The sequence below is a fragment of the Sesamum indicum genome, linkage group LG5 (assembly GCF_026168435.1).
Source record: "Sesamum indicum cultivar Baizhima isolate 11 linkage group LG5, ASM2616843v1, whole genome shotgun sequence".
Lineage (NCBI taxonomy): Eukaryota > Viridiplantae > Streptophyta > Magnoliopsida > Lamiales > Pedaliaceae > Sesamum > Sesamum indicum.
This window is the reverse complement of record NC_142661.1, coordinates 20728654-20756218: the sequence shown is the minus strand read 5'-3', so window position 1 is coordinate 20756218 and position 27565 is coordinate 20728654. Positions and strand designations below refer to the sequence as shown.

The 27565-nt window shown below is 37.3% G+C and overlaps 4 protein-coding genes and 1 long non-coding RNA gene across 5 annotated transcripts; 1 reads left to right on the top strand and 4 right to left on the bottom strand.

The window, feature by feature from the left end:
- Window positions 1-210: 210 nt before the first annotated feature.
- LOC105161523 (uncharacterized) lies at window positions 211-698 on the bottom strand. Its single transcript, XR_847786.3, has 2 exons — window positions 522-698; window positions 211-434 (listed from the first exon to the last, which is right to left on the bottom strand). It is a non-coding gene; the product is annotated as an uncharacterized LOC105161523 (long non-coding RNA).
- Window positions 699-2407: 1709 nt separating this feature from the next.
- On the bottom strand, window positions 2408-6842 carry LOC105161524 (metallopeptidase M24 family protein). Its single transcript, XM_011079231.3, has 10 exons — window positions 6683-6842; window positions 6472-6572; window positions 6187-6271; window positions 5925-6074; window positions 5646-5799; window positions 3443-3658; window positions 3218-3354; window positions 3025-3116; window positions 2743-2922; window positions 2408-2622 (listed from the first exon to the last, which is right to left on the bottom strand). The coding sequence occupies exons 2-10, from the start codon at window positions 6560-6562 to the stop codon at window positions 2543-2545; spliced, it is 1185 nt and encodes a 394-aa protein (XP_011077533.1). The 5' UTR covers window positions 6563-6572; window positions 6683-6842; the 3' UTR covers window positions 2408-2542.
- Window positions 6843-12127: 5285 nt separating this feature from the next.
- Window positions 12128-15065, top strand: LOC105161616 (wall-associated receptor kinase 5). The gene is made up of 3 exons (XM_011079353.3): window positions 12128-13130; window positions 13233-13400; window positions 13600-15065. Exons 1-3 carry the CDS (start codon window positions 12227-12229, stop codon window positions 14808-14810), a joined length of 2283 nt encoding a protein of 760 aa, XP_011077655.1. The 5' UTR covers window positions 12128-12226; the 3' UTR covers window positions 14811-15065.
- A 2090-nt stretch (window positions 15066-17155) lies between these two features.
- LOC105161617 (wall-associated receptor kinase 2) lies at window positions 17156-20593 on the bottom strand. Its single transcript, XM_011079354.3, has 3 exons — window positions 19286-20593; window positions 19000-19167; window positions 17156-18587 (listed from the first exon to the last, which is right to left on the bottom strand). Exons 1-3 carry the CDS (start codon window positions 20178-20180, stop codon window positions 17371-17373), a joined length of 2280 nt encoding a protein of 759 aa, XP_011077656.1. The 5' UTR covers window positions 20181-20593; the 3' UTR covers window positions 17156-17370.
- A 679-nt stretch (window positions 20594-21272) lies between these two features.
- On the bottom strand, window positions 21273-26428 carry LOC105161525 (putative wall-associated receptor kinase-like 16). Its single transcript, XM_011079233.3, has 3 exons — window positions 25357-26428; window positions 22972-23139; window positions 21273-22607 (listed from the first exon to the last, which is right to left on the bottom strand). The coding sequence occupies exons 1-3, from the start codon at window positions 26258-26260 to the stop codon at window positions 21400-21402; spliced, it is 2280 nt and encodes a 759-aa protein (XP_011077535.1). The 5' UTR covers window positions 26261-26428; the 3' UTR covers window positions 21273-21399.
- Window positions 26429-27565: the final 1137 nt, after the last annotated feature.

Sequence of the window (27565 nt, the reverse complement as noted above, 5' to 3'; positions counted from 1 at the left end):
ATGTAATACTTATTCACTGCCCAACCCATATTGCATATACATGCTAAGAACTAATCACCTTGCATCACCAGAAAAGTGTCCCACAATATTTACTCAACCGCTCACAACCTAAAAAAACCTAGAGACTCTAGTCACTACATAAAACCTAAAAGACAAAACAATTCAACATTTAGATAAGTAACACATCACCAATAACAAAATTGGCTAGGATTGGCAAAATTAATCTCGATATTGGCGAAAAGCTCATGTGATTTAAATAGTTCATCTACAAAATGTAGTTCGAAAATTGCAATAACTGAAATTAACGATATCGAATGCAACATCAAGAAAATGGAAACGCCGGAGAAGCGATGCTAATAAAGGGGAGACTACTTGGATCTCTGCCTCATCTTCCGGCGCTTCCTCTTCAACCTCCTCATACGCTTCTTCTTCCACTGTCACCCAAGGGACAGATTAACTGTTAATTACTGCAATGCAATTATCATTTACTGAGAATGAGTGATTGAATTAAGCTACTCTACCTTGGCTCTCATGGTGAAAGAGGTACTCCGATGAAACTACGAATGCTCGCGGCTCGGTCTTGAGAACCCTAGAAAAACAGATAACGGATAAAACACTAGGGTTTGCTATTATATTTATAACAGCGCTCTCCATTTTAACTAATGGACCTTTGATAGTTTGGGCTCGCGAAGCCCGTCCATAATCAGTTCGTATTTAACAAGAAGTTGGTGTTTGTTTGTTAATAATAACCGTGATACATTTTATTCATGTGCATAATTTTTAAAAATAAATTAAAATAAAATATTTATATTAATATAATTAAAAATTTATACTAAGATGATAATGATGTATACGGCCAAAAGAAATCTGATTCAAGAAAGAGCAAAAAAAGGCCTAGAGGCCTCATAATCAATCCAACAACCTATGAAAAGTTGACCACCCAAGATATTCACGAATCTAACTCAAGAGCGTGATCCAGTAAGTGGTGACCGGCCCAAGACCTATGTCTAAAATGTGACAGACGTGGCATACACTTGGACCGCCAAATGTATCTCCTAGCCAACATGGAAGACACGTGTCGAGGGAGGTTACTTTTAAGCCTCAGACTCGTAGATGAGGAAGACTTCTTGGAGATTAGGAGTCTTCGTCGGTGAAGGATCCCTTCAACTTGGAGACTGACTTGCACGTGCAGACTCCTATCAAAAGGAGACATCCCCTTATAAATACAAATTTAATACCCAGGCGGGAGACACCTTCCAGACTGAACACTGAACACGATTTCTTTTATGAAATTCGATTACCACACTTCAATTCGTAATTACGATTTACTTTTTTACTTATCTCTTAAATCCGACATTAACTTGAACGTCGGAGTGCAACGTGTTATTTTGCAAATCTCGTTTTTCAAGTTCTTTTATTTGTTGACCGTAGTCCGGCACTAAAGTCCAAACTTATCGGACCCTTGCTATTTTCACACGCATCAATCAATATTTTGATTTATAAAAAAATATAGACAAACAAAAATGATAACGATATTAGAGAAATAAAAAAAAAATGCATGAGAAAAAAAATACCTATCGAAAAGTAGTTATTAAAAACCATGTTGATGGAGGAGTTGAGAGCAATCAATTAATTTAAAACTAAATGACAAATCAAAATTAAATGAAACACCAAAAAAATGATGTCACTTAATAATAAAGTAAACACTTTCTGATGGGGCAAAAGAACCGTACTTATGCATCTTGTGTCACAATACTACAAGGGTGTTTGCAATATTTTACTTCCGCGATGAAATAAATTATAAAAAAAATTTATAAATTAAACAATACTGAAAAATATGAGTGTTTATATGCGAGAAAATAAAAGTAGAAAAAAGTTGAAATATGTAGAAAGAATAATTTGATATTACAATTTTACCAGTAATCTAGAAAAATTGATAAAAAGTTAATTATAACTTCTGGCTTATTTTAAATAATTTAAAAGAAGTTATAAAGAAAAATATTTTTGAACTTATTTTCGACAATAATTTTATATGTTTCTATTTTAAACGAATACAGCCCCTCTTCGTCCAAATGGCACTTAACCACTTTTCTTTGGTGATCTTTTGGTATCACTGAATCCAAAGCTGGTGCCCATAACAACGTCAAGGTATATCTAATATGGACAGTGATTAGAGAACGGAAGTGAAATGTTCAGTCTATACACACAAACAACCACGAAGAACACTTCTCATTCCATACCATATCTATCAAAGATAAAACGGCGAGAATGACATCTTTTCCAACATTTCGATATTAATTGCCCCAATACGTGAGTGTTGTCTGGAGACATTACCCTAAACTTTCGTTGTACTTTCTTCGTAAGATATTTATAGATGTATTTTTTTCCTGTCTAGAAACAAAATGAATACAGAAAGACCAAGAAAGCTGTGTACAATAAGACACATTGTTTTACGTTAGGATTCACATCAGGACTTCAAGCAACCAAATACAATGGGGCGGCCAAAATTTCTGGTGCAAATACAAATAAAACAGGAACATTCTCATTCTTGGGAAGCTCCTCCATTTGGGGCAGTATCCACAGGCTCAGCCTCAGCTGCATCTGATTTGTCCCCTTTCTTTCCTGCAAAAACACATTTCCACCAATATATTTTACTCACTGAACAGGATAGTAGACACTCAAAAGAACACGTGAATGCTAACAAATACACATTGCTTGCAGAATCTGTGAATCCAAACCTACCTTTCTTCTTCTTCCCACCACCTTTCTTCTTTGTCTTTGTTCCCAATGCTAACCAGGCTTTTATCTCAGGATCATCAACTGTTTTTGTGGGTTGCAAATCCTGTAGAGGGTGGGATGTGATTCGATCGGACCCATTTGGCATTAGCAAAACAGTAAACTTTATGTGTGCAACCAGGTCACCTGCAAACAAGTAGTTAGAGTTGTGACATTAGCAGAGAAAATAAATAATAGGGGAAGATGGATTCTGAAAAATGGATATCATCAGGATTCTTCAATTCGCACCAGGCTTCTCATGAAGTACAGGATATGGCTGCAAAAGATCGTGATTCACGCATTCTACAAGACCCAACCGAGCACGTTTCTCTTCCAAAGCCCTATTATACAATCATCCTGCTCATCATCTAAGCCAAAAGGAAAGACATCGACCAGTTGAGTAAAGACCTGAAGGCCATCAAAGTGTAGTATACAAACCAACCTAGCAGAAAATGGCATGATCGGGAACTTCTGACTAATTTCACTAAATATGAACCGAGATGCTTTCATCTTTAGGTGATAATTCTTGTCAACAGCCCTCTTATATATAGTCGTCTGTTTCTCATCCAACAACTTTGGCTGCAAGTTCATTTCAAACCATGAGTGATGTATAAGAAGAATTAATAGATTTAAGGATATTAGCAAAGATATCCAGCAACAAGAGTACCTTGCCTTCACCAGTACTTGTAACAATGTCAACGGAATACACTTCATTTTCCTCAAATTCTGCTTCATCAACTCTGGTATCGGGACCTGAGACACTTAACACAACCTTGTTTCCATCAATCACAAATTGTTTCATTTGATGGCTTAGAACACCTTCAACGATCTTGCAGTCATAAGCAGCTGCGACTTTCTGAATTGCCTCAGTGACATCTTTGTTCTGCCATCAATGGAAAAATAAAGTTCTCTTTCAGAAAACAAGTGGCAAAATTAATGAAACTGCAGCAGGTTAAAAATTTGACCAATTTAACAAGCACTTTGTCAGCAACCACATATTAACTACTCCAAAGTCATTTCACCAAACACACATATTCAGACAATTAGTGTTTTAGTTTGCAATAGGATGTCATTTCAGCTTAACAAGATCATGTGACTGACAACATGCAAATCAGCCCCAATTACGAGATAAGCAGACTATAGGAATATTGGCAACAGGGAAAAGAGGAAATCAATAGCTAAATTGATCACCTCGGCAAAGTTGCCTTTTAATTCGAGGAGAAAGGAAGGAAACCCCCTTCATTTTGCTTCATTGACTAGCAATAGAAGTGGTAGATATAGTAACATAGACAAATTGACAAAACCAAAATGCTGACACCACATGAGAACCCTCTGACTGTGGAAAAACTAAGAAAAAAGACAACATGAACCACTATCAGTGTAACTATGACTATAAAGAACATCACTGGATCAAAGATCCATCGCTCTTGAATATTATCATCATTTAGAGATTCATGCATGCCCTTCTAAAAAACCTATTGCACACTCTTTTAACTAATACAAACAACTAGATTCAAGAAGCTCATGCAACTGGAATGTGAAATCAAATGTTTGTAAATGAATAGAGCAACAGTTAGTTCAAATCAATTAGATAAGACACACAGAGGAATATGATTGCTTAGTTGAAACTATAGATTTCTTTAGATTAATACCAATGTTGGCCCACCCAGAAGGGCTGGCACCCAGAATGCTGCACCAACCCAAATATTCAAGTTTGGCCGATTGCATTATAGGCAACAGGGAAAAGAGGAGATTAAACAGACTCAATCACCTCGGCAAAGTTGCCAACTAATACCAATGTTATAGGTTACAGGGAAAAGATGAGATTACAAGGACTCGATGAACTCAGCAAAGTTAACTAACACAAACAACAAGATTCAAGATGCCCAACACAATGAATTATGCAACAATTATTCTAAACCAACTTTAAAAAAGACAAACACATGAAAATATGAATGCTTAGTTGGAAACTAGAGATTTCTTTAGTTCTAATACCAATGTTGGCCCACCCAAAAGGGCTGATACCCAGTGTGTTTCACCAACCCAAATAATCAAGTTTGGCCAATTGCGTTATAGGCAACAGGGAAAAGAGGAGATTAGAAAGGACTCAAATCACCTCGGCAAAGTTGCCTACTTATGTCCATAAAAAACTGGCATTCAATTATTTACGTTCTGTGAGGTGACAGTTGAACTGCTGAGAGAAGTTTAATGGCATATACCACCAAAAGCCTCAATCAAATATATCTATTGTGAACTCAAATACCGAAAAGTAAAATCCCCTATCAGAGTAACTATGACTATAGCATCATCTGGATATTTAACCCATAGCTCATACATAGTGTTCATCATATAGGGGAACCAAGGTTGAACTAATAATCAAGATAAATGTGCAGGAAGACTCTTCTACTCAAAAAAATGACAACCAACAACCAAAAAAGTAAACCTCAGTGCAAAACCATCTGAAGCCCCTTTTCACAACTCAAATACAGGTCAACTGAACAGGAAAAACAAGAAAATCAGAAAACAAAGATGTGATAAATAAACAAAGATCCTTGAGCTATTACTATATAAAAAGATCTCCAGAAGAAGAATAAACAAGAGAACAAATAAAAGAAAAAGAATTTAATCAAATCCAAGAAACAATAATAAAGAGCTAAAAGCATACTGAATTATAGCAGCTTTAACATCCTTACTTAACTCATGAGAAACAAAAACTTGTCAATCAGAAATAGACACAAGGTAAATGATCCCTAATTATATCACCCAAATTTATACAGAAACATATACTTGCACCCAGATAAGTCACCAAACACTGCAAAGTAATTCAAGGTCCCACTAAATAGACCAAAGAGAAGTCAAAAAGAAAATACCTTTTTCCCTGGCCTCACGAGCCTCAAGGCAACCTCTGCAGCAGTATTTGCTGCCGCAATGACATCAGCTGCCCTGCCGGTGACCGGTCCTTGCTTAAGTACATGGGTGTGAGCAACTACAGCAATAAAGCCATCTATATGACAGCCCATATCACTGCAAACGAAAATCCATCATTTGATATTCGATTATCCCAGTGACAAAAATGTATAATAACTGCATAGGGTATGTTGTGTTGCGTATATGCATTCATGAATATTGAATGGCTCAACATTACTTACATTTTCAGAATATCTCCATCTTCCAACACAGTCTCATCACTCGCCAATGGCGAAAAATGGCACACTGTGTTGTTCACTGATATGCAGGTTGGGAAAGCAACACCCTTTTCAATCTTCTTCTTTACATTCTTGTACATGTTCCCGGTTTGCCTAACACAAAAGTTAAGAGCAATTCGCATAGCTAAGCATATATTTTTGAAGCATTATCTTCAATGTCATGTTTTTACTCACAGGTAGCCTAATAATAAGAGAGAATACTCACTCTCTGATGAAAGCATCTCCTTTCTCGCAAAGGTCAACAATCTTAGCCTTTGGCTTGCATTCGGACACTACTAATTGCAGTGCCTCTGCATAAAATTCACCAAAATTTTTTAAAAAAATTAAAAATATAAAAGCACACACATCAATCAGAAGTAAACCTAAGACAAGAAAAAATCGATCTTCCAATAATAAGTTATCTTAAACCAAAATCTTCAAACACAAATTTGAACACATTTGACGCTATTATACATAAGTTGAGTAAAAGAAAACAAGGAAAGAAAGTTACTGTTAACAATGTCAGCGGCGGATTTGTATTTGGTGACAACTTCTGGTGAGGTAAGATCCAATTCCCGTTCCTCCCTTTCCTCATCCGACATCGTTTTCAGCCTTCAATGACAATAAGCAACAACCAAATCTTCAAATCGTTCAAGATGAAATCAAACTTACAAACATATAACAACATGAAAGAATTGAGATAAATCGAATAGAAAACATACCAATTGAAATTTTCTTGCGGAAAGTTTGAGTTAAAGGAGTGGAATTAGGGTTTAGTGAGTGAGAGAGAGAGAGAGGGGCCGCTATCAGCGAATGTGAGCTAGGGTTTGAGGTCGGCAGTTTCGTGCGTGCCGGTGTGCTTTATATAATGTGGTTTTGGCCTGAAGTGTGTGGGGGTAGGGTTTTGGCGAGCCACCCGCCCCGCCCCACCCCTTTCCCATAATAATTAAAAAGAAAAAACTAAAAAAACAAAAATAATTAATTAGTGGGATTTCCACAATCCAAATAGTATTTCCTCAATCTCTTGAGTGCAATTAACTCAAAGCACCACCCTTTTTTAGTTTGCCATAATCTTCGTTTGCAGTTTTAAGGGTTTGATTGGTACATTTGGAAATGAAATTAGCATTCAAGTTTATTTCTACATCTTCGTTGGTATACTTTAAATTTTGAAAATGTTTATTTTCACGTGAATTCTTATTCCCTCATAAGGAATTAGGCATTTCCCTCCCCAATATTAGCTATTCCCAACATCTAGGGGAGAAAAGTTTATTTCTTTTTTTTCTTGTATTAATTTAATACTCAATTTTAATTATTATTAATGATGTGAATAAAAATAGGTTGGCCCAAAAATGCCTAAACGATCCAAAAAGAAGAAAAAACGAGAAACCCGTAACATTTTAAGAAGCCCAAGAGGATCTAGCAAGTGTCCTTGGCGGGTGTCCCCTAGAAAACAGATAGACAGACGGTCTTGGCAGGTGCCCCCTAAAAAATAAACAGGCGAACGGCCTTGGCAGGTGCCCCTTAGAAAGCAGATAGGCGGGTGATCTTGGCAGGTGCCCCCCAAAGAACAAATTGGCAAAAGAAGGAGATTGAAGGCACCCCCCTCTCGTTTCGCCCATGAAGAGATTTAAAGCCTAAGTCAGGCCCACCAATCCATTATGAGAACGGCCCGCTGAAAATTTACAAGGTTCAACCCAACAGAGAAGCCCAACACACTAACATCGGCCCAAGAAGGAGGCTTGGTACAAGGCCTACTTTCCAAGCCCAGCCTTAGGGGAAGGGAGGCGCCTAAAAAAGTTGGACTCTTTAACCTAAAATAACTCCTTGCAGAACAAGAGTTCTCGTATAGAGATAGTCCTCCTCCAACCAAAGACATACTGCTCAAGTCAAGGAGGAGATAAAATCGTGCTTTATTCCTAAATTTTCTCCTTTTTCTCGAAAAGGCGGGTCACCCTAAAGTATTTGCCAAGAGGGACTCATTCTATATAAATACACACAACACCCCTCAATAAGACAGCCCTTCAAGAAGCTGAAAATTGTCTTCACCCCTCAAGAGGGACACCTTCGGTCCTCCAACAAGGACGCCCTCTTCAGCCCTCTAGTAGAGACACCTTCAGTCCTACAACAAAGACTCCCTCTTCAGTCCTCCAATAGAGACGTCGTATTCAATCCTCCAACAGGAACGCATCATTCAGTCCTCCAACAGGGACCCCTTCAAGCCCCACGAGAGGGACACCTTCAATCCCTCTATAGGGACTCCCTCCAAAATCTGAAAAACCACTCTATATTCTTACTTTAGCATTCAAGTTGCATTTTTAGCACGATTTTTCTCATGAAATTAGTTACTCTATCCAATTTTCCATTATATTTTATTTTCTTACGATTAAATTTTCTCCTAAACCCGATACTAATTTAGGCGTTGGAGTGCTAACGCCTTTTTTGGAGATCCTCCATTCAGAAGTCACATCTGCTTCGGCCTAAGTTTTTAGCATAGTCCATATCAATTGGACCCGTATATTTTTTGTACGCATCAATTAAATTTGAGTATTTTTGGTATCTAGTACTAAGAAATAACATATGCATGGTAAGAAATGAGTGATATTACTTTAATATTTAATTATTTTATTAATTTGAAAAAATTCTTTAACTAGGTATTGAATAAATAATGGTAGATATACTGTGATGTACATAAAAATAGGTTGGCCCAAAGAAGCCCAAACGATCCAAAAAGAAGAAAATGAAAGGCCCATGACATCCTAGGAGACCCAAGTCACGAGAAGCCCAAATCATGAGAGGTCCCAAAAACACTTGATAGGCGGCTTTAGCGGGTACCCCTAAAAAGTAGATTTTTGGCTGCCTTGGCGGGTGTCCCCCAGAAAATAGATTGGCAAAGGAAAGAGATCTAATTCCTCAAGATAGGCCCAAAATAGAGGCTCGTCGGGCTCGACCTAAGGAGGAGCCCCCCATCCCAGAATTTGTCCAAGGATGAAACCTGCAAGCTTGGCCCAAGAAGGAGGCCCAATACAAAGACCTGCTGCATCTTTCCACGGCCAACCCTAAGGGAGGAAGTGCCCTTAAGGGATTGGACTCTTCAGCTTAAGAGGAGTCCCCACCAGGGAGTCTGCATGAAGAAAAAATCCCCCCTCATCCGAAGACTTGCTGATTAAGGAACGGATAAGGTACAACCGTATTCCTCCTGAATCCTGCCTTCCTCGATGGGCATATGGATCCCCCTCAACGAAACTCCTGTTATAGAGGGACTCCCCTCTATCATTGGGGGATACCCCTCAATAGACATTCCCCTTCCACACTCGAGAACTCCTCTTGTTGCTCCTCTACCACTCTAATTTAGTGCTCTTATATACAGAATTTTCACTTTTATCATAATTTCTCGTTATAATTTACTTTTATATTTATCTATTCTTTAATTCTGGACTAACTTAAGTATCGGAATACTAATATTCTATTTTGCAGGTCCTCTTTCTCAAGAGCTTTCACTCAATCAGCCCAAATCCAACATAAAAAATTCAAGAACTTTGGATTCGTGCTGAAATCGCACGCATCAATTGGCGTCATTTGTGGAAAACACAGATCTTAGACGTGAGTTCAATGGAAGGAGTCCACACCTCCTTGGAGGACTCCCCCGAAAGAACGGTCCCTCACCCTTGAGGACCTCCCAAGACTGATTACTACCTCTGTTTAAGGCCTAACTTCAATGGCTCCATCACCATTGTTATTTAGTTCTAATGTTCCACAAATTCGGTTTTTAATGTGCAGGATGTCCCCTAGAAGAACAGACGGGCATCCTTTAAGAGTAAGCCTTGCCCAGTGGCAAGATCCCCCTAAAAAAAAATCCTACACCAAGGGGGCATCCCCTCAGCAAATAAATCTTTATACATACATGCTTCCCTCAAGGAATATTTTTTATTTTAATAATTTTGGAGATTTATTTAACCCCTTTCAATGTGTTAACATATGTTTGCTTGTAGGAATCTTTACGAAGAAGACATCCCTATTTGCTACAATTTTTGGAAAGGATCTCTTGAATATTCGACTATTTTATTATTTTCTAGTTAAGGTTAAGGTGATCATTTAATTCCTAAAAATATTGTGAGATCTAATCCGTGCTTACTACGCTTGTTGAATAAGTATTCATGTTATTCTCTGCGCTCTTACTACAAATATCTGATTTATGAATAATATGACCAGTTGTTCATTATCAAGAAAGTTTTCTTAGCTAATTGAACTCTACATATCCGTGTAATTATTTGTTTGATACTCAGTAGCAACGTAGCATAATTAACTAGTCAAAGTAGTTAGCTATGTTATGGGGAATGCATGACCTAACTTAAACGAATTATCCTCGTAAAAATTTGTTAGTTAGAATCAGACATTTCTAATTCTTAATGCTTTTGATGGATTAAATCTTGTGGACGTTCCCAAGATTGTCCATTGATTAGGGATCTAGCCAACGGTCATACCTTGGCTGACGAAAATGTAAGGAAATGTGAGGTTATTAGGTTGTACCAATAACTATAACTGATTTATTTATTTGAACAAGTGTTATATTTACATCAATAATCAACCCACAAAATCAAGTAAGAACCCGACCTTAACCGGAAAAGTCTTCCTCATATCTTCATCATCTAATTTTATTAACTTTCTAGTTTAATTTATTTTTTAATTATTCCCCTCTATAATAAAAAAAAACCGCAATTATTTTTCTTTTTTTTGAAGGAATCAACTTAACACTAATACCTGTGGAACCGATCCTACTCCCACTTCTACAAAGTATTTGTAGGAATTAGTTTTTGTAGTTTCGACACCCATCAGAGGCCTGATTTCTCAAGATCGGTCCAAGAGGGAGGCTCACTAGGCTCAGCCCAAAGAGGAACCCCCCACCCCAGAGAATCCGTCCAAGGATGGGACCTGCAAGCTTGGCCCAAGAAGGATGCCCAATACGAAGACCTGATACATCTTTCTAAGGCCAACCTGAAGGGAGGAAGGTGCCCTCAAAAGGTTGGACTCTTCAGCCTAAGAGGACTTTCCACCAAGTAGGAGTTTGAATGAAGGAATCCCCCTTCATCCAAAGACTTGCTGATTAAAGAACGGATAAGGTACAATCGTATCCCTCCTGAACAAACTTCCTCGCTGGACATGTTGATCCCCCACACCAAAACTCTTGTTACAGAGGGATTCCTCCTCTACAAATAAGAGGGTACCCCTCAATAGACGGTTCCCTTCCACACTTGAGAACTCCTTTTGTTGCTCCTCTACTACTCTAATTTCGTGCTATTACAGGTAAAAGAAGCAAAAACAACATACAAATATTTCCTCCCTAGTTCCTTAATCACCATTTACGTACCACTACCAACCGTGGCATTAATTAAATAATGCCTACTATCCTCTTCCCAGCCATCTGAATTGGTAAAGAAATTGGTTTGACATTTTATCGACTACTACAGAAGTTGGAGCACATAATGCGGCTGGAGACCAGGTCATAATCCTCGGAAACTGTATGAAATTGAGCTGTTGCCAAATAATTGTCTTCTGATTTTAGAGTTTACTTAATAAACAAACAAGTTTACTTTTAGGTTGACCAAGACTTCAAGTTCCATTAATTATTTAAACATAGGTTAATATATTTAGGGCTAGCTCTTAAAGTTACCAACTTATTTTCGTAATAAGAATTTCTGTCATTTTTTGGCTTCTGGCCTGGACAAGTGTTGATTAAAATTATAGTTTCCTTGAGCAGAAGTTGGCCTTTGTCTATCAAAAACTGCACCAAAAAATCACATAGAGAGACCAAAAAAGCTATTGATGGTGGACTCATTGGAAAGTTACAGTCATAATCACAATTTCCTGAGCTGTGAAAGTCCCATGAAATAGTATTGTGTGTTCAAGCATGCTAATCGCCTCCTTTACTTTTGTTTCCAGTCAACCCCACATATTCCTCTATCACTGAATAAGAAAGAGGAGAATGCAAGAGAACATATATGCAAGGAAAATATTGGCAACTTGTCATTGTTTAATGAACAAAGGCGACTAAGGCACCATTTCCTATTGGGGGGCGATTTCTGGGAATTGTTTGATATATGCACCAAGTAATATATAGTTTGTGACATAATGCTGATCAACAACACGCAAATTAATCGAACCCAAGAAAATGTCAACTCTAGACGACAATCTCGTACAACTATTTTTAAGCTGACTCAGAGATATGAGGGCTCATATTTGCTAACATCTTCTCAGTTGATATTTCAATCATGTTTCTGAATTCTGCCGTCTTTTATCTCTTCTTGTGCCTTTTTCCATTGGCTTTGGCCACAACAAGTAGCAGTAGCAGGCTCATCACCCAAGGTACAACCATCACAAAGCCTAATTGCCAGAGAAAATGTGGAAACTTAACTGTTCCATACCCTTTTGGCATTGGCATCAACACAGGTTGCTCCATAAGCTCGTGGTTTGATGTCAACTGCAACACTTCATTCAGTACCCCAAAACCCTTCATTGCCACAGGCAATCTTGAGATTCTTGACATCTCAGACGACAAGGTACTCATCAAGAACTGGGTGGCTGCATCCTGCTATAGCCAATCTGGCAACTTAACACGACGAAACCCAGCATTCATCAACCTTGCGACCACCCCTTTTTCCTTTTCTGATACTAACAAGTTCACTGTCTTGGGCTGCGACGAATTTGCCCTGATATCCGGATCAGAAGGGCGTAATTTCACCAGTGGATGTGTTTCGCTATGTTCCAGCAGCGAGGATTTGATTGAAGGGGAATGTTCTGGCATTGGATGTTGTCAAACTGCCATCCCAAAGGGTCTAAAGAAGTTCAATTCAACTGTTGGCTCTCTCAGCAATCATGTTGATATTTGGTCATTTGACCCCTGTGGATATGCCTTTCTTGGGGATCCTGGCAGCTACAGATTCAGTGCATCCGACCTCACCGATGTGAGTTTTCAGAATTGGACTACTAATAATGTCCCTGTGGTTCTTGACTGGGCAATTGGTACTGAGAATTGCAGTGAAGCTCAGAAATACAACGATTTTGCTTGCCTTCAGAATAGCTACTGTATTGATTCTGATACTGGATTTGGAGGATATCGGTGTAGCTGTTTGAAGGGGTACGATGGGAATCCATATCTTAGTCCAGGCTGCATAGGTACTCAGTTTGATCTTTTCACTTTCTAACGCTTCATATATATCCAAGTAAAACATGAATCCAGTTTGCTTGTTAATGGACGCATGGGCATTTCTTTTGCAGATATCAACGAATGTGAAAATAATCCTTGTGGCGAACATGGGGTTTGCATTAATACACTGGGCAGTTTTAACTGTTCTTGCAAGAAGGGATATATTGGTGACGGGACAAAAGAGGGGCGTGGTTGCATTGCTGAGAACTCTCAGTTTCCTGTTACCAAGTTTTCATTAGGTAGGTTTGCCTTAAGGTTTACTATACTTTTATGCTGGCACAAGGAAATCATGCATTGTAGATAGAGAATTTCTAATCCAAAAGAGGTTTTCAAGTAGTAGGAATCTCTGGTGCAAATAGGAGAGGAGTACTTTGGATCTGATCCTTGTTTTTTATTATTTTAGTTCATTTCACTAACTGAATGATATGAAATTTGCAGGTATAAGCTTTGGGTTCTTGGCCTTAATAATTGCTGCGACAGTGGTGTACTTCAGCATAAAAAAACGGAATCTCATGAAACTAAGAGAAAAATTCTTCCAGCAAAATGGTGGGTTGCTGTTGAAGCAGCAACTTTCCTCAAACGAGATGAGTATGAAATCATCCAAGATCTTCACAGCCGAAGAACTTGAAAAGGCCACCAATAATTATGCAGACGACCGCATACTAGGCCGAGGTGGTTATGGTACGGTGTACAAAGGAATCCTCCATGACAAACAAATCGTGGCCATCAAAAAGTCACGAGTAATGGATCAGACTCAAATAGAGCAGTTCATCAATGAGGTGATTATCTTGACCCAAGTCAACCACCGAAACGTTGTCAAGCTTCTTGGATGTTGTTTGGAAACTGAAGTACCTCTATTGGTCTATGAATATGTTTCAAATGGTACGCTCTTTTACCACATCCACAACAGTGGAGGACTGCCTTGGTTTTCTTGGGACAATCGTTTAAGAATTGCGACAGAGGCTGCTGGTGCATTAGCTTATCTCCATTCTGCAGCTGCAATGCCTATTATTCACAGAGATGTCAAATCTCCCAACATACTATTGGACGAGTACTACACAGCCAAGATATCAGACTTTGGAGCCTCAAGATTGGTCCCAATAGATCAAACACAAGTCTCCACCCTAGTCCAAGGAACCTTAGGTTACTTGGACCCTGAGTATTTCCACACGAGCCAGTTGACAGAAAAAAGTGACGTTTACAGCTTCGGGGTGGTGCTGGCTGAGCTCATGACAGGAAGGAAACCACTAGCCAACACGAAAAACGAAGAAGAAAAGAGCCTGGCGACATTCTTCATCTTGTCATTAAAAGAAGACCGCTTGTTCCAAATTCTGGATCCTCGTGTGCTAAGAGAAGGAAGTTTGGAGCAAATCCGGACTGTTGCTGAGCTGGTGAAGCGGTGTTTGAGGCTACACAGTGAGGAGAGGCCGACGATGAAAGATGTGGCAATGGAACTGGAAGGTTTAAGGAAGCTTAGCAAACATCCTTGGGCTCAACAAGAAGTTGAAGAGGAGGCTGTAGGGCTAATGAGTCAGCAATCTGATTTATATACAGTGGCAATAGATTCAGGTATTATTAGTACGGGCGAGTATTCTGGACAGCATAGTTTGGACAGCCGCATGATACACCCCATCAACAGTCCTCGCTGAGCAATGAACCGCTCATACCGTTAACCATGAAACAAAGGTTCTTCAACCACAAAATTGCGTGATCGCTGTCTTCCTTAATCATTTTAATCTGTCAAAAACTGTGTGTCTTGTCATTTGTGTCCCAGTGTGTTTGTGCGAAATTTGCGTGCATAGGCATATCCTCTGCCCTTTTGCTATCTTTCAATTCAACGGTTAACCTTTTGTCTTATTGTGATAAATGTTGAGAGTTACAGCATTATTCATTGTTTTCATGAATCTCAATTTGTTTGGGAGAAGACAACTCCAATAAAACATCAACTCCCATTAGCCCCATGATAATCAGCCCCATGATAAAGGTCTATCAGCAGACACCTACCATCAATTAAGCTCCCGCCCGAAACCACCCTTCGTTCCACAACTACATCTCCGCCACCTTCTTTACTATATTATCACATCATCAATTAATTAGTTTGTATATCAATTATAGTGGTGCCTTGCGTCTCTGCTTTTATTCAAACGTTAATGCCCTTTAAGTGCTTAGAGACATTCAATTTTTTTTTTAGTTGAGACATTCATGACTAAATTCTTTAGTGTAGTATATGAATTGACGGATTCGAACCTAAAAATTATAAATTTATAATAATAAATTCATCAAATTTATTTGGATAAATTCATGTAATAAAAGATTTTAAATTCTTGAATTTTTATTTGAACTATAGCTCGTGGTGTTGTGATGTATCTCAAACTCACGTAATATGGAGTCAATTGAAATACTTATTTCAAAATTTTTCCTCAAATACAAAGGAGAAAATGCAATTTAGTCATGTAACTTATGTGATTGACATTTTTGGTCTTGCACAAGAATAAATTACGAAAATCAATTCGTGCAGTGCAAAAAAATGCCACTTTCTAAGAAACTATACTAAAATTGCATTATTTTTGCCCACATCCAAATCCTTGCATGATAGAATTCTTTGTACTAGTAAAATTTTAGGCAAGGTCATAAAATGATGTTTCCAGTTTTTATGGTTTAGGTGAAAATAATGGAATTGTTAAGTGCAAATTGACAATGGGTATGCAGCAGGTGATGCAATGAGCTGTGGTTGAACCAGTGTAGGAACACGAATGTAAAATATATGCAGAAAGAAGAAGTGTGTGTTGACTTTAATTCCTTTGGAATGTGAATCAATTTAGGATGTGTTTGGGTGATGTTATTAAATAAGTTTAGCCAAACACCCTCTTAAAGGTATTCGGAAACTCTTGTTTTAAAACAAGTTAGTGGCTAATTCTTAGTGGAATTTGAGATTCCTTAAGATGCGAAAATGAATAGAGTTGAGGGGTGATGCAGTCAACCCTTTACACTTGTGACTATTTCAAAGAATTTGTCTGGGACAACATGCACTCAGATAGAGGCCTTAGATATCAATTTGTTATTGAGTGATACAATGCAACAAGCAACTGGGAAACAAACTCTAATGAATGTGATTCTTCTCTTTTTGTTGTCATTACGTATCCATCATCAACAATTTAAAGCATCAATCAATATTGCGCAAGTAGTAACAATTAATAATCATATAACAACTGCTATTGAAGTAGACATATGCGAGGAGCCTTGGGATATCTTGATCCAGAGTATTTTCACACCAGAGAAAAGTGATGTTTATAGCTTTGGCGGAGCTCATGACGGAGAGAAAGTGGAACAACTGAAAAACAACGGAATCTTTTATAACGATCGTCTATTCCAAGGAAGGAAATTTGGAGCAACTTCATGCGGGTGCTGAGCTTGTTAGAAGTTGCCTTAAGTTAAATGGTGAAAAAGGCCTACAATGAAAGAGGTGACAATGGAGTTGGAAAGGTTGAGAATGTGTACTTCACATCCTTGGGCACAACATGAAATCCCTGAAGAAAGCATCGCCTCGCCCTAACAACTGAGGAGTCTGATCTATATACAGTGCCAACAAATCTGGATTTTAGTACTAGCAAGTATTCCGGACAACATAGTTTGGACAGCCACATGATACATCCTATCAACAGGCCTCGCTGAACAATAAAGCTAACCGCTTATACTGTTAACTGTCAAAGGTTCTTCAATTGCTGTCTTTACTCTCTGATTCTTTCTGATCTTTCACAAACTCTCCTTGTTGTTTTATACTCTGATGTTCTGGAATTGTGTACCTAGACATTCTTCACGGCTTTCTAAAAGTCTCCTGTATGAGTACTGGTTATTTTGTCCCTTTGTCCCTTCATTAGTTTTCATTTGTATGAGTAGATATCAATCTAGGTCATATCTACTCCTTGGAATTTAAGATTAAATCTTAATGACCACCCATAACAAGATCTTGGATCCAACTCACAGAAAAAATGGATGCATCAGAACTCAAGTATTGCTACTGAGGTTTTTGAGACATCTGCTCTCCTACATAGGTTGACAACAAGGAAATAGTAATGCAACATTCTTTGCTCGAAATAAAATCCCAAAGAAAATAGAGAATATTAGCCACTTGAAGGGCTGAAACAACCAGCACACATTACAAAAAAACAGGAGGTTATTCTCAAGTAAATGTTGGAAAAAACCAACTTATCAGCGGGGGCCATGACCGCCATAGATCAAAGGTGTAGTGCCCGAATTATGCTGTCCAGAGTACTCCCCGGTACTAAACTGAGGATCAATTGTGACAGTGTATAAATCTGAAGATTCCTCACTCATCAACCCAACAGCTTCCTCTTGAACTTGTTGCTGAACCCAAGGATGCTTAGTGAACTTCCGTAAGCTTTCAAGTTCAGTCACCACTTCTTTCATTGTCGGTCTTTCTTCACCATGCAACTTAAGACATCTCTTCACAAGCTCACCAACTGCTTGGAGTTGTTCCAAACTCCCTTCTTTTAGAACACGAGGATCCAAAATCTGGAACAGACAGTTTTCTTTCATTGACACCACAAAAAAAGTGGCCAGGCTCTTCTCTTTGCTGGTTTTCGTATTTGAGAGAGGTTTCCTGGCCGTCATAAGCTCTGCAAGAACTACTCCGAAGCTGTAGACATCACTTTTTTCAGTTAGCTGGCTCGTTTGGAAGTACTCAGGATCTAAGTAACCTAAGGTTCCTTGGACTAAAGTAGTCACTTGTGTTTGATCGATGGGGACCAATCTCGATGCCCCAAAATCTGAAATTTTTGCATTGTAGTATTCATCTAGAAGTACATTGGGAGACTTGACATCTCTGTGAATAATTGGCTTTGCAGCTGCAGAATGGAGATAGGCTAATGCACCAGCAGCCTCTGTTGCAATTCTAAGACGATTGTCCCAAGAAAACCAAGAGATTCCTCCATTATTATGGATATGGTTAAAAAGCGTACCATTTGAGACATATTCGTATACCAATAAAGGAACTTCAGTCTCCAAACAACAGCCTAAAAGTTTGACAATATTTCGGTGATTAACTTGAGTCAAAATAATCACCTCATTGATGAACTGCTCTATCTGACACTGATCCATTATTCGTGATTTCTTGATTGCAACAATTTGATGTGGATCAAGCAGTATGCCTTTATAAACTGTGCCATAACCACCTCGGCCTAGGATGCGATCATCTGCATAATGGTTGGTGGCCTTTTCAAGTTCTTCTGCAGTAAATATCCTGGTTGATTTCACACTACCATCATGTGAAGAAAGTTGCTGCTTCAACAGCAGCCCACCATTTTGTCGGAAGAATTTCTCCCTCAGGTTTATGAGCTTCCTTTTCTTGATACCGAAGTATAGCCAAGTCACAGCAATTACTAAAGCCAAGAGGCCAAAACTCATGCCTGCAAACTCATTGAACAAAGATCAGCCAAAAGAAATTAACTGTATCATGGTGATGAAACATGCCCATCCTGAACTGCACTGTAGAGTTCATTTAGATTGTTTAGACAATTTTGGCATAGTCTGTTCAACAATAAATTTCGAGATCAGATAAATTGCAAGTGTAAATTCGACTTTAGAAGTGTAAAAGGTAAATGTTCAAAGTTGATAAGAACCAGGAGTAAGGGTTTTGACTGGAACCAAATCTGAATATGCACTATCTAAAAAAAATCCAAAATACTTCTCAATGTGAAGCCAAGCCCTATTAGATTGAATTCAACATCATTTGTTGGATTTATAATACAATGAGATACAATTTGATACTTTCTATGTCATAGTATGAATGTAGGTGTGTAAGAAACATTAGAGGAATACCTAATGCAAACTTGATTAATGGGAACTGATGGTTCTTGGTAATGCAACCACGGCCATCTTTTCTCCCATCTCCCCAGTACCCGTTTGCACAGGAACAGGTATAGCTGCCCTGTATGTTTGTGCAGATTCCATTTTCATCACATGGATTGGTTTCACATTCATTGATATCTGCCAAAAAACACATAATACACATTAGTTCATTACCAATCAAAATAGGTTTCTATCTCTGATTTACACATGATTCATCGTTGTGCAGAAAATGAGATAAAAGCAAACTAATAATTACCTATGCAGCCTAGACTAAGATATGGATTCCCCTCATATCCTTCTGAACAGCTACATCTGTATCCCCCAAGACCAGTATCTGAATCAACACAGTAGCTATTCTGGAGACAGGCAAAATCACTGGATCCCTGAGCTTCACTACAATTCTGAGTCCCAATTACCCAGTCCAGAACCACCGGCACATTCTCTATGGTCCTGTTCTGGAAAGCCGTGTCGTTGAGATCGGACACACTGAATCTGAAGCTGTCAGGATCTCCAAGAAAGGCATAACCACAAGGGGCAAATGACCAAATGTTTAGATGACTATAGAGAGTGCCAAGATTTGTATTAAACCTCTTCAGTCCCTTTGGAATGGCAGTCTGACAACATCCAATGCCGGAACAATCTCCGTCAATCAAATCCCGATTGCTGGAACAAACTGAGACACATCCACTGGTGAAATTACGTCCTTCTGATCCAGCTATCAGTGCAAATTCATCACAGCCCAGGACAGAGAACTTGTTGATGTCTGAAAAGGTAAAAGGGGTAGTCGCAAGATCAACTGATACTTTGTTGTCCTGCGTTATATTGCCAAATTGGTTGTAGCATCTTGAGGCCACCCAATTCTTGATTTTTAATGTATTAGCTGATATGTCGAGAATCTCTAGGTTGCCTGTGCCAATAAAGGGTCTCGGTGGAGTGAATGAAGTATTGCAGTTTACATCGAACCATGAGCCTAACGAGCAACCTGTTCCTAGGCCAATGCCAAATGGGTATGGAACTGTTAAGTTCCCACACTTGCTTTGGCAATTAGGCCTGGTTATGCTAGTTCCTTTGCTGATAGACTCGGCACTTGTGCTGCCCAAAGCCAGCAGAAGGCACAAGAGTAGAATGAAGAAAATGGATTGCTGAGACATTCTTGTAATCAAGACTGTCTATGTGTTCAGAGTTAGAAATGTCGAGTCTATAGATGTATTCTGGATGAATAAGAGGAATACCTTGACACACTAATTGCATGTATGGCTCCGCATCAGTACTATATACTGCTATAATATCTCAATATAGTGTTGGAGAGTTCAAATCTACACATATGCTGAGCAGCATTTGATCCCAAATTTGGATTTAATGATTGGTGCATTTTCAACCTCCGGAAAATCCATACAAGTGGGCTAACAAATCTGAGTGCTGATATAGTTTTCAGCTAGTTGAACGTATGAGCTAGTTCTAAAGTAAACCTCACTCGTTTTGAGTACTATTGTTGACTAACTGCAAGCAAAATGTCAGCAGCATGATTTGCGGCTTGACAATATGTCCTGCTTGATGGAGATTGGTTGTTTTAATACGTGACAACCCTATATGAATCAGGTCTAGTAATGTCGAACTAGATATCACAGCAATAGTTGAGTGTATATACTCTAAATCCCAGGTGATGCAACTGTTAAAAATGGCTTCAATCTTCATATTCCTATTACTCTGCAAAATGATATTCATTTACGAGAATCTCATAAAAATGATCAATGATGTAGATTGTAATGATAAAGAATGCATGATAGGATCCTTCTTCGGCTATTCATCTAGTAACTTGTGGTCCTGACAAAGTAGGCACTGGGATAGATACAAATACAAGGGATGTAAGCAATATTTTGATGTTGACTTTGAGGATTTTGTATCTTTTGTGTGGCCATAGAATGAGTCAACTCTCTCAAAAAACAGTGGAAATTGAGAGGTTGGTATCAAGTACAAAGTCTTTTTGGTCCAATACGACGACTTGTCATATTTTGTTCGATTCATCTTGAGAAATTTACTTATTCGAAAAAAAAAAAAAAAAGGAGATTTGACGACCAGACTGAGACTGAACGCTGCAAATTCAATGTGTTATCTTATATATGTGCTTCAGTAATACGAAGATGAGGGTTGTGTTTTTATGTAATCAAAGAAAGAAGAGAGAAAAAGAATTAAAAATAGGATCTTGAAATTGTGGAGAGCTTATTTTTTCTGCAATCATCATATGGAACAATCAAGCTTGTTATAGAAAATCAGATTTAAAAGACAATTAGATTACAGATAAAGAGAAAAAGAAAGGAAACATATGCTACATAAAAATCCCTGATTTCAATAGCTACCCTCAGGACAACATTAACGGGGATATATCACATTCCCATCCAAACTATCTAGGGCAGGATAAGTTCTAATGCTGGATTCTGGACGCACGTTGATTGCGTATAAATCTGATGACAAACCCGATTGCTCACCCAAAAGGGCCTCATTTTCTTCCGTATTTTCTTGTTGAATCCAAGGATGTTTTGTATATCTTCTTAAACTTTCCAGCTCCATGGCAACCTCTTTCATTGTTGGCCTCTCTTCACCTTTTAAGTTGAGGCATCTGTTCGCAAGCTCACCTATAGCTTGCAATTGCTCCAGAGTTCCTTCCCTTAAAATTCGAGGCTCAAGAATTTGAAAGAATCTGTTTTCTTTAATAGAAATGATAAAATATGTGGCCAGGTTCCTTTCCTCTTCAGATTTGGTCAGTGAAAGAGGTGTCTTTCCCGTCATAAGCTCAGCAAGAACCACGCCAAAGCTATAGACGTCACTTTTCTCAGTTAATTGGCTTGTTTGGAAATACTCGGGGTCCAAATAGCCTAAGGTCCCCTGAACAAGTGTTGTCACTTGTGTTTGATCCAATGGTACCAATCTAGATGCCCCAAAATCCGATATTTTTGCAGTATAAGAATCATCTAGCAATATGTTGCTCGACTTGACGTCTCTGTGAATAATTGGCATAGAAGCTGCAGAATGGAGATAGGCAAGTGCGCCAGCTGCTTCGGCAGCAACTCTTAGTCGATCTTTCCAAGCGAACCAACTGATTTCACCATAGTTGTGGATGTGGTGATAGAGTGTTCCATTTGAGATGAATTCGTAAACCAACATAGGAACTTCACTCTCCAGACAACATCCCAAAAGTTTCACTACATTTCGGTGATTAACTTGGGTAAGGATAATCACTTCATTTATGAATTGCTCTATCTGGCTCTGGTCCATTATCATTGACTTCTTGATGGCGACTACCCGCCGGTCCGGTAGAATTCCTTGGTAAACCATGCCATAACCACCCCTTCCAAGAATTCGGTCTTCAGCATAATTATTGGTGGCCTTTTCGAGCTCATCAGCTGAAAAGATCTTAGTCGACTCTAATCCACCATTATTAGAAGACATGTGCTGCTTTAAAAGGAGCCCGCCATTTTGTTGGAAGAACTTTTCTCTCATCCTGGCTAGTTTCCTCTTCTTGATGCCAAAATATAGCCACGTGACACCAATAAATAAGGAAAGCAAGCCAACACTGAGACCTGGGATATCAGTTGAATCTGTCCGTAAGAAGCTCAAAGGGATTGGGGGCTTATTACGGCATAAACTACATCACCAAGCTACACTCTACAGTCTTATAATTTAGTTCCAAAAATCATAACATATTAAAGCGTAAGTTAGACAAAAAAGATGTCCAGTCTTAACGCTTCACACAAGTTAAACATTCTGTTATGATAAAGTTTTTTATTCCTATTTCACATGAATAATTCATCTTTTAATTAGCCTAGTCACAAGAACTTTTCCCTTTTTCTCCCCAATACGACGAACTAGCTAGGATCATAAACTTGGTGTTAGAAGAAAATTAAGAAAAGGAAAAGCAGTAAATAAGGCTAGCATATAAATTACCAATGGAGAACTTTATCGCTGGGAATTGGGACTTAACAGCAGTGCAACGGAGCCCGTCTTTTCTGCCATCGCCACTGTATCCATTACTACAAGAACAGCTATAGCTACCAGGAGTATTAGTGCAAGTTGCGTGCTTATCACATGGATTGTTCTCGCATTCGTCGATATCTGCCAGAACAAAAACATGAGTTTAAATCCAGTTTTCTTGTACCTCTCTTGCCTGTTGTGCAGGTAAGCCGAGACACAGGCATGCATGTTTCCATGCTCAAAAACCCCATATTATTTTCTTATCTTGTATAGTAGGAAAAATAAAAGCTTCAAGCTATAGATGAAAATGTCTATTTAAGAAGGGAGACATACAAGAATTCTCAGTTCATGGCTATGGGTAAACTGAGGGGGAAATTACACTTAAGGGAGCGTACCATTTGTTGTCCCCTACTTTATGATATTATTAGTTTTGGTTCCATAGAATTAAAAAATATTGCCAATGTGGTCTCATGCACTGATATGGTGGGCCACATATGTTAGGTTTTGGGTCTACATTTATACTGTTTTTTAATTCTACGGGATCAAAAATATTAATTTGCAAAATGTAGGATCAAAAGTACACCACCTTCTAGGCCTCATTTGGTTCGTGTGATTAGGCATGATAAAATTATTTATCATATCTAATTACATGTTTGGTTAGTATTATTAGAGTTCGGTGTTAATATCGGGTCAATCTTATTAATCATAATGTATGGTATAAGGGATTACACCTATTTAACTAGTATAAGTAATCCTACAAAATAATATTAATTTTTTTTTCCTATTTTACCTTTGGACTCTCTCTCTCTCTATTCCATTTTCTCTTTTTCCCATTTACCTTTTTTCTTCGAAAAATTGCACAATACCCCCTGTATTATTCAAAAATTGCTAAAAACTTACATGTATTAATTAAATAGCTAAAAAGACCTTCTATAATTATAAATCCTACAAAAAAAATTGTTTAAAAAAAAAAAAGGAGACTTTGATCATTTTGAATGGACAAAATTACCCCTATCTTATGCCATTATCTCCTCTCTTTTTTTTTTTTGATTTCATATTTTATTAAAAATATTATAAATACTGAACATTAGTATTCATGAAATATTTATATGTAAAAAATATCATTACATCAAATAAACTTATTATACATTTTTTACATATGAAAATATCGAATAGTTAGGATTATTTTAATATTTATATATTTTTAAAACTAAAAATACATGACTTTTTCATAAAATATTATTAGTTAATTTGATTTTGTGTTGAATAAATTTAGAAATTATATTATTTATATAAATTATAAAAAATAAATTTTGGAATTTTAAAATGTTTATATTTAAATATAAAAACACATAATTAATGTAATTTATATATTAAAATTATAAAATTAAAAAAAATAAAAAAAAAAGAAAGAAAAAGATGCACAGCATAATCATCTTCCCCAAATCCCCTCGCGCCACCCCCCCACCGCACGCCTTTGCTTCCACCTCACGAGCTCCGCCTTACCACCGGTTCTGCCTCTTTTCACTTCTCCGCAACCGATTTGGACACTCCTATTTTCGCGACCCAAATCTAGGCGACGACTTTGTGGGCGACAACGCCCATCGCCTAATAGTGATTGTCGGTAAAAGTGTTATATAATATTATATTTATGATAAATTTACATATGTTTATCTTAATATATTTTTGAAATACATAAAATTTGAACCGTTCATTTTTAATATTGATTAGATCTTATGAGTCTGATGAGATGTAGAAGATTCAACTGTCATATAATAACGATAATTTACAATATATAAGGGTATAATAAAAAATCACAAAAAAAAAAAATGATGTTGTTAAGTCAAATAATCGGCAAGGAGAGTGTGCAAAATTTTAAAAAATACTGAGAGATTTTTAATTATATTTTTAATATAGAGGATTTTTAATTGAATTTTCATAACACAGGGTGATTTTATGCAATTCTTTCTTTTTGTTATTTGTTAAGCTTGTGCATGATTAAAAAAATATATTTATAAATTATAATAATTTAATACTAAAAAATAGTAAAAATATTACTTCTTTCTTTTTTAGACATTTGAAAAATATTTATTATTAATTACTTAATTGGATACGTATTTCAAACTTGGACTTTATATAATTATAGACAAAAAAACTTTACAAATTAATTTTATTTTAAGCAATTGTATTTTAATAATAATTTAGTGATTTAAAAATATAAATACCTTAAAAAAATACCCTTTATAATATTTTTATATTTAATTATACATTATAATTTTTTCAATCAAACACTCATATTATATTACTCAAATAAAATATCCCTGGTCCAATACCTCAAACCAAACTGAAAATAATTACCTGTACAGCCTGGACTGACATACGGATTGCCTTCATATCCCTCCAAGCAATTACACCTGTATCCTCCAAGACCCGTATCCGAATCAACACACGAACTATTTCCTCTGCAAGCAAAATCAGCAGATTTCTTGGCCCGATCACAAGTTCCATTCCCAATTGCCCAGTCCAACACAACTGGCACATCCTGAGTAGTCCGGTTCTGAAAACTTTCGTCGTCAAGATCCCATATACGAAACTGAAACCGCTCCTCGTCCCCGACAAATACATAGCCACAAGGATTAAAACTATGGACCCAGGTGTGATTGAAAGTGCTAATTAGTACCGCCACAAAATTCTTGAGACCTTTGGGTATGGCTACCTGGCAGCAGCCGATGCCCGTGCAAGACCGGTCAGTTATATCACTTTTCTTGGCACATACCGAGAAACAGCCGCTGGTGAAATTCTTGCCGATGTCACTGCCGAACACCGAAATATCATCGCAGCCCACCACCGTGACCTTGTTGGAGGTGGAAAAACTGTATGGAGTGGAGGCTAAACTCATATTTATGATATTCTGGCGGGTGACGATGCCAGATTCTGTATAGCATCTGGCTGCTGCCAAGTTCTTGACTCTCACTTGGTTATCAGAAATATGGACGATTTCGTAATTGGTAGTGGTGATGAAGGGTTTGGGCGGGATGGAGGAGTTGTCGCAGTTAATGTCGAATAATGGGCTGATGGAGCATCCGGAATTGATCCCAATGCCGAAAGGATATGGAACTATTAGGTTAGCGCATTTGGTTTGGCAGCCGGGCTTGGAATTTGAAGGAAGGTGATGAGCTAATGGTAGTGAAAGGTTTAAGAGAAGCAAGAGAAATAGTAGTGGTGTGTGATGAAGCAATAATTTGGGGTGCATCAGCGTCATGTTTGTGTTCTACTGTCTGTTTTATTTAAGGAAACAAGCCAACACTAACACTCACTAGGTAGTCTGAGGTTTTCACAACCCCACTTGTGGAGCTTTTTATATATAGTTGAAATGAAATCAGTTATGAATGTAAGTTATGTAACCCTCCCTGCCCTATTCATTGCAAGTCATGACTACATATATATATATATATATATATATGGATTATATTATTCCATAAGCTTGACTATAATAAATTATGTAAGTTATCACCCACCCTTCTCATTCACGTTTCAACCAAATATTAATTATTTCAATATTTAACAATAAGATTTATCGCCAACTAACCATTTTCGTTTGTTTATTTATGTATTGGGGATTAAGCTTATATCATTATCAGCTATGTGTTGAAAACAATGTCATCTCATTCAATTAATTATAATATGATTGGAGAATATCCATATATATAATTCCACCATATATCACTCCTCCATTGACAAGAAATATATAAGTTATTAATATCAATGGAATTGACTACGTCTAGTCTATATATAACGTACTACGTATTTTAATCAGATGACCACATTTCGTATATGTATTAATCCCCAAACAACCTCATATGCTAATTCAATGACCATTTCAACTATGGGTCATCATCATCATCATTCCCGGAATATTAATTAATTATATACAGTTTATTATAATTAAGTTGAGTCTTCCTTAAGTTTGCAACCGACTAACATTTTCATATTCAGCTAAACCAACTTCTCTGCTCTTTCTCAACAAAATAAAACATATTTTGAGGATTTCACTGCTCTTTTCTTTAATTTTTTAAATTAACTTGAATATCATGTTTCACTGTTGTCAAATTGAATCCTTCAAACTCTACAACAAATATATATGTTTTCCATATAATTTATAATCATTGCTAATATAATATTCTTTATATAATTTATCATAATTTTTAAGTCGTGGTCATGTATAATGTAAGATAAAGTAAAAAATTTTGTAGTGAAAGTCGCAATGCCTTGTGAATTTGCTTATTATGTAAGATATGAAATAATGTATTTTTATAAATATTGAAAAATAAATTACTTTGTGAATATGTGGAGTGCTAAAATGAAAGTATTGATGAAACTAGCTCGATTATCAATTAAAATATTTATTATTTGATTAGAAAAAAGAAAAAGATAAAATGATTGAACTATTTATAAATATTCAGATATCAAAATAATATTATTGACAAAACCCAAATATCAATATATTCTTTTCAAATTTCACTCTTTATCATATTACTCGTCCAATTTGTACAACATAATGATGAAT